The sequence below is a fragment of the Atta colombica genome, unplaced genomic scaffold (genome assembly GCF_001594045.1).
Source record: "Atta colombica isolate Treedump-2 unplaced genomic scaffold, Acol1.0 scaffold49, whole genome shotgun sequence".
Classification (NCBI taxonomy): Eukaryota; Metazoa; Arthropoda; class Insecta; order Hymenoptera; family Formicidae; genus Atta; species Atta colombica.
The window spans coordinates 497,010-507,736 of NW_017259538.1; the positions used below are offsets into that span (position 1 = coordinate 497,010).

At 34.7% G+C, this 10,727-nt stretch overlaps 1 protein-coding gene across 2 annotated transcripts in view; it reads left to right on the forward strand.

Moving 5' to 3' along the window:
* Positions 1–10,727, forward strand: part of LOC108691672 (polypyrimidine tract-binding protein 1) — a 381,205-nt gene that overhangs the window by 366,246 nt on the left and 4,232 nt on the right. For both annotated transcript variants that reach the window (XM_018199534.1, XM_018199535.1), the window contains exons 8-10: positions 277–335; positions 5,041–5,260; positions 7,738–7,937. In XM_018199534.1, the coding sequence (XP_018055023.1) occupies positions 277–335; positions 5,041–5,260; positions 7,738–7,937 (479 nt within the window). The remainder of the gene's footprint in view (positions 1–276; positions 336–5,040; positions 5,261–7,737; positions 7,938–10,727) is intronic.

Sequence of the window (10,727 nt, forward strand, 5' to 3'; positions counted from 1 at the left end):
CGTCCTTAAGTGTTCTACATAATTATTTTGATGGTCTAGCAAAATTATTTATGGATCTGTTTAATTAAATTTTTAGATACCAGCGCATAATCATTCTTTCTTTGTTACTGATCTATTTTTCCAATGCCGCTCTCGTGTTTTACCATTCGAGACGAATTTATCGGCCACCGCGACTATCCATTCTTTTGCGATCTCGAGCGCGGCTTGTGCGGGAAACTCGTAAAATTCACCAATGGACGACGTAGTCTCACAGTTTTTATCGCTTTTGTGTTCCAGGCTCCTTCCAGGCACTAATACAGTACGCGGACATGCTGTCGGCGCAGACCGCTAAATTCGTAAGTATCCACTTGACTTTGCTTCCATTCTAGCCGCCTGGTGCGTCCTTCCTTCATTTCATCCTTCCGCCATCGGTGCGCCGTTGTCTTTCTCTTTTTTCTTTGTACATTCTTTTCTTTTTTTTTTCTTTTTTTTTTCTTTTTTTTTTATCTCTCTTTAGTTACTTTTTTCTTCGTCTCCGCCGTTACGGCGGTGCTTATCCGTTGAGCTCCCACGGGACAGATCGAAATTTTCTGCGGAATATCTCGCGTTGGGAAAATATTTTCCGAGATCCGCTCATCTCGACGAAAGCCACGGCGTGGAGCTTAATTGCCGGAAGTAAGCCCGATGAATGTGTAATCAAAAGATTGATGGCGGAAGAAGGAATCCCGTCGAGGGTGGAGAGAAAGGAACGAGAAGATCGCGCGGTTACGCCCGATACACGGTATTTCCCCGGATTTATGGAAATATCGGCTGCTTTGCAAACCAAATTAATTCTTGAAGCAGACCACAGATGCGCGATCGATCGTGTTGTTCTCGCTCTGTTCCTCGCACTGTTCGCGCGAATATCAATGATGTAGACTTCGGTTATAGCATTGTATCTCTTCGTAAAAAAAAAGGAATATATTAGACCTTCAACTTTATAATAATCCCCGCGTAATCGTTTAACTCGCAAGATTTAAAATTCCACATTCTGATGATAACTACTTGTATTTTTCTTTTCTTTCAAGGAGGTTGAGAAAGCTGTAGCATTAAACTTGCCGCTGTTTAAGGTACTACGAGTTGTGTCTCTGCCGTAAATTTTGTTTTACCTATAATTCCCTATGTAATTATTTCGTCCCTGTAATCATGAGTTAAAGTATCCCACGTGTCCTGACGATAACTATCTTTCTCTTCTTAAGGAAGTTGAGAGACTTGCAGCATTAAAGCGGGCACTGCTTGGAAATAAAAAATGGAGAATGTGCGTGTAGTTTCTGTTCCGAGACTTTGTCTATTATGAATATTACAACTAATTTCCGCTATATGAATCCGTCTATATCACACAATTCCCTAACAACGCACGTTGTATTATAATGTAGAACACCTCCGCAAAATTAGTTTCACTCTGAACAATTTAGGAAACGAAGAGAATTTCATAAACTCTCTTTCGCAAGCAAAAGGAACCTCGAATTAACTCTTTCAGACTCCTGATCGTAACTGTGTACGTTAAGTTTGGCTTTCTTTTTGTTGATCTAAACAATTTTTCTTTTCCCCTCGTTTTTGAAATCTATTGTACATATTATGATTTTATTATACTCGACTTCTCCCAGCTGTCTTATGAGTGTTTGAGATACTAGATAACTTTTGTGAAGTGATGTGACGCAACCCACTTCGCCGGTGTAAATACCGAAATGTGTGTACTAATTTTCTCTGTTATTCAATCACTATCATTTAAAGTGTCCGCCACTTATGTCCATTTCTACCAATGTAGATTAACTTTAATCTCGCGTTACTTGCTTTTTAACTTTTTCTAATTCTCAGAACTAGAAAAAGATACAAAGTAGATAAGTTAAACCAAGATTAAAGTTACTCTAATTGGTAGAAATGAACTTTATTCAACAGAAATTATTCAAGAACTGGTACAGAATACCAAGATATCTTCACCTTTATTTCAAGATTCGTTTAAAATAGAACGGAAATGACATATCTAAAAGACATTTTATAATGATAGGAAAAAACAAGCAGATCCGAAAGGATTGACGAGATGCGGCTGCAACCATTTCATGACATTCGCACTTGGAAATTACATTAGGAATTAACTATGTCAACATATTCGCGGGCAGGATATGTTACCGCGTTGTTTTACACCGGCAACGACAAGTCATCGCGAACGGAAGCTCGCCAGAAACTTTCGTCCCTTCCCATCCCCGATTATATCCCCATACTCCATTCGAATCCACTACCCCTATTCGAAAGCCCCTCTAGCCCTCTTTGTGCCTCACCACCCGTGCCATAAGCTCGACGCCGCAAACTAGTAAACCTGTGCGATGATCAAAGGGAAAATTAATTCGCTTGAAATATACCGGTTCCACCGCGAACCAACCCGGTAGCGCGCAAGACAGAAAATTAATTTAGCTTTGTTGCGGATATCGCTCTTCTCCGATTTTCCTCTCCTTTTCCTTGCTCATTCTACTCACCTTTCTTCTCTTTCCTCTTTTTTTTCTCTCGACGCGCGTGTAAAAGCACGAAACGGCAACGTCGCTTCGGCTATCAGTTAGACTCTTCGAATTTTTTACGCAAACGCATAAAATAAATCTGTTCAAATTATATGTGTAGTATGTATTTCGAAGATCGAAATTCACATTTCAACTTAGGATCAGTTTAATTGGAAACTTTACTTTTTTTGCTAATCTTTCGAAGAGTTAAGGGAAAACATGTTGTTCCATATTTATAAATTCCGATTCTCTCGTTTCAATTATGCATACATAAAGAAAGATGCATATTGTATTCAAATAATTGATTAATTACTTGTTTTAAATATTTCAAAAATATTTTCGCAAATTTATCATAAGTTCATCACAAGCAAATCAAATTTATTCAAAATATACTTTGAATTCTACAGTAAGTTTATATAATACTTTAATCAAAATTATTAAATTAAAACAAATTCGATTTGCTTATTATATAAAGTTTTTTCAATGAAGTTTTGTGACATTCTTTAAAAGAAAACTAATTCTTGTTTCGAGCATATGATAATGAGTTTTTCTCTAAAATTTATAAGTTTAATTATATTTTAAAACTATTACTAAGATTAATTCTTTATTAAAAGTATCTTAAAAGATTTACTTAAAAGATAAAAGTAAACTAATTGTAAATAATCATTTTTCTTAATATCGGAATGATTTTGATATGTGAACCTGATTTTTCGAATATTTTACACTACCGCTACACTAAAAAAATAATTACTCAACAATCGAGATTTAAGAATACATTTTAACTCGGAATCTTCTCTACTCTCTAAATCTGAATCAGTGAATAATCATTAATTACCCAATGGCATACTTGGCACTGATAATCAGTGAAGTTCAACAAAAAAGGAAGAATATTTGAGCATTAATAATTAAAATACTGATACTTGCATACAATATTTATTAATTTCAATCTTCCAATACTATATTCATTGAATTTAAGCACCAAAACAAGATTAGTTAGATCACATAATAAAAATTAGCTAAATTAGAGATCTCACTGATTACCAGTAACATACTTGGCACTGATATCAGTGATTCACTGATTCAGATTTAGAGAGTAGTTGAAATTGGAACGGTCTTTTGTTTAATTACGGATCACTTTCGAAAAGCAAAGGAAAACATATTTTGTATTTGCAAAAATTGATTCGTCTCGTTCTTGTTTATGCATTATCAGTGTTCTCTCGGTTATGAATAAATCGCCTGAGGAGCAGAGTGAGAAAGAGGGAAATCGGCTGGCGCGCCATGCGCGCACGCCTGAGGCCCGCAGCGCGGGCCGACCAGCTAATTATGTACGAAATTCATTAGCCCGTGTAAATATGGAGCGGTCGGGTGTATATACACCCGCGTGATACCCCGGGGGATACGCGGACGCGCGGCTTCGTCGCGCGCAATGCGCACCATGCGCATTGCTCAAACAAGCGACCTGGATCCCCGCTTGTGTCCGTATTAAGCGCACGAAACATTCGTGCATGATATATTGCAACGTACCTACATTGGATATGTCTCAGAAGTACTTGGAAGCAACTTAATTGTGGAGGATGTTGATTAGCGGAAATCTCGGATCTAATCTGAGAAATCAGACTTGTACACGGAAAGAACGCTTTTACCAACCGAAGCATCTGAAAATTTAGGATACGTTCCGTTTTTGTGCTCACAAGCTATAAGCATTTATTTTTATTTAATATTGATAGACAACAGGGACGAATTGACAAGTGATGTAAGCGTAAAACAAAACGTACTCTTGGAAATCTAGATCCGAAATAATTTTATTAACTATCAAAATAATTGTTACGTATTGCAAAATTGTAAATTGATTATGTAGTTGAAGCTGATTACTAGAATTTTTTGTAGGATTGCTTTAATTTTCTACTGAAAAAAATAATGGTCGAACGAAATTATTTTTAGATCTATATTTAACGAAATTTTTAAATATTTTAACAAAATCGTTCTTTTTATGTACTTCTCGTCGCAAGAGTCGTCGTTAAAGGTAGAATAGAAAAAAGATTTTTTTGGAATTCTTTAAATTTGTTCAGCGTTCACACTTTTTTTTGATCTCTCAAAACTTTTTCGCTTATAAAGCTAACTTCTCTTTTTGTCTTGATTTGTTACAATGTATGTTTCACGAGACTTTTATCTTTGAAACTAATAGAAAAATTTTGCTCCGATAGTATGATCCAATAGAACAATCCTTTTCTAAAAAAATTTAATATTTTTTAAATCTAAATTCTATGTGTGTAATTGATATTCTATTATACTTTATAAAAATGGCATAATAGATAATTATAAATATTTCAATTTTATTGAAGTTTTAAATATATTAAGCTAACGGAAAGTTATTTATAAAGCGACTGGATTTTTAAAAATATAAAAGAATTGACTGATGTTTGAGTCGCTATTGGTTCTGTATTCTGTCACCGTGTGTTCTGAGCTTAAATAAACATATTCCTATCTCGATTTTCTCAAATCACAAAAAATTCTATAATTTCTTGTGCAGTCGCTCGATGGACAGAACGTCTACAACTCTTGCTGCACGCTGCGCATCGACTACAGCAAGATGCAAAATTTGAACGTTAAGTACAATAACGACAAGTCCCGGGATTACACTAATCCGAATCTTCCGACCGGTGACGCTAGTCTGGATGCGGCATCGCTCGCTCTTGGCGGCGAATTGCTACTCATGGGTGCCGGTTCTCAACCGCGTGCCAGAATACCCGGTGAGTATTGTAAAATTCATACTTGAAATTTTTGATTTCAATCACGTTTGCCTTATCAGTTGAATCGCTTTTAATTATTTATGAGCATAAGTAAAGACCGTGAAATTTGAGCTAGAAACACATAAAAAAATATAAGACAATAAGACTTAAGCAGAGTAAGGGAATCAGCTAATCATAATGAAGAATGTAAAATTCTCTACTGTGATTGGTTGATTAATTTTATAAAAAATATGTGTCCTTATTTTTGTTTAAAAAACAACATAAAAACTCATCAAAATCGAAAAGGGACACTTCCATGAGTTATCTTGTGAGTTTATTTTGAAATAGAAATTTTATAAATATTAAAGTGTTGAGACTACAATAGTTTTTGATAGTTAGAATAAGAGCTTTATGCCTAAATTTTAAACAAAATTTCAAGATTTGTAACATATTCTATAAGATTTATAAAAACTTTGAAGTATTTATACCTTTATATGATATTTTTACAGACAGCTTTTTACTAGCCATAAGATTTACAAGAAATCGTAACTATACGAAGAATAATATATACGCATAAAATTAAAGAATACTGGTTATAAGTTCTTACGAGTTTTACGAGAATAAGTTACGAATCTTACGATTTTGCTTAGAATAGAATTGTCCTATTAGTTTTTGAATAATAATAGTTATAATAATAATTACAATTTTAAAGAATTGTATTCTCGAGTTTCAGTATTAGGGTTTCCCTCTTGAAATTATCTCAAGAATTTAATTAATTGTTAATTGTTGTTATGGTCTTTATGGAATAAAAAAATGTGCGATCTGAATGTTTCATTATATTTTATTTTCTAATAGAGACATTAATATCATTTTTATATTTGTTATTTAGCAACATGCAACTTCACGTACTAAGAAAATTTATTTATGAAAGATAAAGAAATTATTATAAAATAACTCGTTTTAAAATAATTCATATATTTTTCTAATTTTTTTTATCTGTACAGAAACTTGAATCAATAAAAAAACAATAAAAAGTTAATTTAATTATAGCATTATACATCTATTCTGCACACTATCAATCATTTTATTCTCATTAATTACCACTTTAACTTTGAAAATATTGCTAAGTACGTTCAAATTTATATCATAAAAATGTTTAATAAAATATTTATTTAATTCGATAATTTATCTAATGTAGACAAAATAGAGTCATTTTTTTGCTCGATCCTGTGTATATATACAATATATATACACATTTTGTGTGTGTGTGTGTGCGCGCGCGCGTGCGTGCGTGCTTGCGTGTGTATGTATAATATATACATATATCCAAGTTATATACATATGTATAATGCATATGTACATTATACAATGTGGAACAGACCATGTGCGATATGTGATCGATAAACACATTAATCGTGGACAATTTTGTGCAGTAATGCTCAATAATAATTAAATATAGTTATATAGTTCGCATTCAAAATTGTTTTGCAAAATTCATCGTTATTAAACGCTAGCGAAATTCGACCGAAGTAATTCTGAATATTCCACGAAATGTATAAGCGATGAATTACATTACTCTTACACGATTTCGTGTAATAATAACCTGATAATAGTTGAATATGTATTCAGTAACTCATGACAGGTGAGCTTTACGGGATTCATCGTCGTTAAAACATCTATTCCAAATGAATTTGAGACGTTTTTGTGATTTTTATTTAGCTAACGTAAAAGCTCGCGGAGCTTTGTGAAAGGTATAATTGAAAGGTTGATCGGCCAATTAACGGCGTTACGTTTATCGGAATTAATTACGTTAGTAGTGATACCGATTTTACGTCATTCGGACGTCGGACTGAATTATTATTATTATCTCACGATGGTAGAAGCAATTTGCTGGCGTTTCGAACTACATTCTGTCCGCTACGTGCACCAGTCGGACGTTATTATTTCCTCGGGTAAATTAATTAATTAGTATAAAGTACTCGGCGGACGATCCGGTTCGCCGAATCGTCTGAATTTTTGCGTTTGTATCGTGGCGACAACGGCTAGTTTAAATTACACGCTCGGCCCGGCGCTTGTTTGGGTTAAATTAATTTCACGGCGTTGTTGTTGGTATTTAATCTGTAACAATGTAATCCACTTTGCGTCCTATCTCGTTGCGCAAACAGTCCGTTGATGACTGAGGATTGAGGTGATCTCGTGACGATCGGTCTCCGAAAATCACGATGAAGAAACGCGATTAATTACATGACGAGAAGATCGTTCACGTATCGACGGAAACGACCGTTCAATGAATCGCGAGACATCGTAATTAGAAACGTGGCGTTTTACACTCGGATTTTATGAAGGATTTTACGATTCCAGAAATTCTCGAGACAGGATCACGCTCGGTCTTCGCGACTTGTATACTTTCTTTTCTTTCTTTTTTCAATTTTTTTCAATTGCAATATCGACAATGATAATAATGTCGTCTGAACTTCCTGAAGTAGAGTCCATTGCAGGGGCACCGGGTGTGCTGCCCACGCCCTTTGCGATGCACGGTCTCGCTTCACCCTTGGCCGGGCCTTATAACGGCGTACCTCCAGCTGGCGGACTTGCCGGCCTCGGCGGATTCCCTCTTGGTGCGGCTGGTCTAGGTGTCCGGGTCCAAGGAAGCGCGCAAGCATCGGCTGTGCTACTCGTCAGCAACCTCAATGAGGAGGTAAGTATTTCAAGAAACCTCAAGTTTCATCCTGATTCTCCTCGATACATTGTTCTCCAAAAACGAGAAACTGTATAAAACTCTGGCGTGGTATACACGAAAAAAATTCGAGAAAGATTTTGAAAAAATTGGAAAGTTTATATCTTCGCGACTGCATTTAAAGATCTTCTGGCAAATTATCGTAATTATCCAAAGGTATTCTCTGTTTTCTACATTCGGAAATTTTCTTCGTGTATCACCTTCCTATCAATCAGAATTGCATTGAATGCAGAGGAGATGGAAGATTTCCGTTTCCATTGAGTCGTGTTCGTTTAACTCTTTGTTTCGATTTACTATTTTGTATTATAAAAATCTACGCTTTATTCATGTAAAATCTCGAAAGTGTCGAGATCAATCACATCTTGGCTTGGACGGGATTTCTTCAGTTGGAAGAGAATCAGTTCCGACTAAGCGTACGAGAATATAGCGTAGATTTCTAGACACAACGATGCACTGAAGGAAAAGTGTTTGGTATTTGTGATTATAATACTCAAATACTTATGATTAGTTTATTACTGCTAATATTAGTAACAATAACATCGTGTTACAAGATTTCTGTTTTTTTAACATCTAAATAGTGATTCCTATATATGTTTAATTGCTGAAAAAGATAGAAGAAATATAAGATTAAGAAAAGTTCCAATATATGTATTCTGAAAACACTTTATTTAAAAAAAACCTAATAAATTAAAATTTAAAACAGTTTAAACTTTTCCTTTTATCTTATAGAATAAAAACATAAAAATTATCATTCAAATGTGATTTCAAATAAATAGAAACCCTTGTAAATTAACCCTTGTAATTCTTGATTTTAAATATTTGTGTGCCAATAAATTTCATTATTTTAATATATGATTTATAGTTGTATGTAAATAATAAAAGGAGCTTTATATGATTGTATTTATTTTTATGTATTTTAAAAAACATTTGAATCTCTTATAGTTACATTACATTTATTACGAATACTTGCGTTATTATACAAGAAATTTGGATTGAAGTTTCTAAAATTTGAGAGGTGATAAACCTTTTTTGGAAAGGAAATTCTTTTTTAGTGTAAAAAGCTTATAAGAAACATTTATTACTTGTTGAGAAAACAGTTGATCAAAATTTATTGTGTCATATTTACTTTTATTTGAAAAAATAATTGGTCTTAAAAATAATTATAAATTCTAGTTAAATTATGGTAACTGTAACTATTTTTCTCTCAGTTTACATATATTTAACGAGACGAAGTGTTAAATGATGCACGCACACAACAATGGGGATGTTGCGCGAATCGAGTAGATCTCGAGCACTGAGAGAAGTAGGCCGCCACAAATAAGTGTGTTGTATGCGAATAATATATCTGTTGTATGGCATCTGTCGTCTCTATGCAGTGTGTATGCGTGTGTATGGGCGTGTGTATGTGTATTAAAGCCCCTGGTCCGCCGTATCTTTGTCACGAGACATTCAATCGTCTTGCCCGGTGCGACACACGCACACATACGCGCAACCTCTTCTCTATCTTCTCTGTACCATCTCACTTTTCCCTCTCTATTCTCTTCTCGTTCCCATCTCTCGGGCTCTTACTCCTTGTTATATACCTTTAAGAGACCGCACGCTATTTCTCTCAGTGTGCGACACGCGGACCAACCAGCCCAGTCAACCTCCATCCGGTATATACGCACGTGCATACACGTATAATTACACAGCCTAACGAGCGAGTTACAACGTAGTGCTACGTAGGCGAACCCCGCAATTTCTCGACTCTCTGGCTCGATCTTTCCACCAGGTTGAGCTTCGGCTGATTTCGCCAACTGCGAACTTCAAGACAGGAGATTGTCTTTCAAGCAAGCTCGACAATACATTCAAAATCAATCGTTAATGTCTAGGAGAATTTGTAATCTGTTTACGTTTGTTAAGAGAGAGATGGAAAATTATCACAAACATTACCAAAGTGACAAATATTTTTTATAAATATATAGAATAAATTTAGAATAAAAATTTGAAACAATAAAGATGTTAAATTGTTTTAGAATTAAGAGAAAAATGCTTGATTTTTTATTTTTTTTTATTTATTTGAAATTATGGAACGATTCTCCAAGATTCTCCAGTCGAGTAGGTGGAAAAATCGAGCCGCGATGCGTATGTGCCCTGTTTCGTCACGAAACCTTTGATTCTGTCCTCTACTTGCTCATTTTCGAAACACATACAAATCACCATCCTGCGTCCTAATTAATTCGTAGCGTCGTCGACTATACGACGTTACTTCTTGCAAGGCAACATTTATCGCGACATTTACTTTCTCATACTTTGGCTTACAATATTTCGTGAATGAATATTATATTTTAATATCTAGTTTGAACAATTCTATACTTTGTTACGGGCATTTATATATGACTCAAGCTATAAGCTCCTGCATACGAACTTAGATGTTAGCGTTCGATAAAAACGACGAACATTATCGCGTAAGAAGCTTCAACGGGATGATGAATGTCGCCTCGGCAAGAAACTGTGTGTCGACGTCACACTTCGCAGCTGCAACTTGTCACTACTGTACTATAACTGTGTGTACTACTATCGTTGTGTCGCGCACAAGCCTCGCAGTCTGACAATTCTCAACCGTCTTCAATTTTTGCAAAAGAAAAAAAAGATAAAGATCACGCGTTTCGATCGAAATTTATTGAAAAATTAATCATGTAGATAATTACATATATCTGTATACATACTATGTATATAAGTATACATACTATATATATATATATATATATA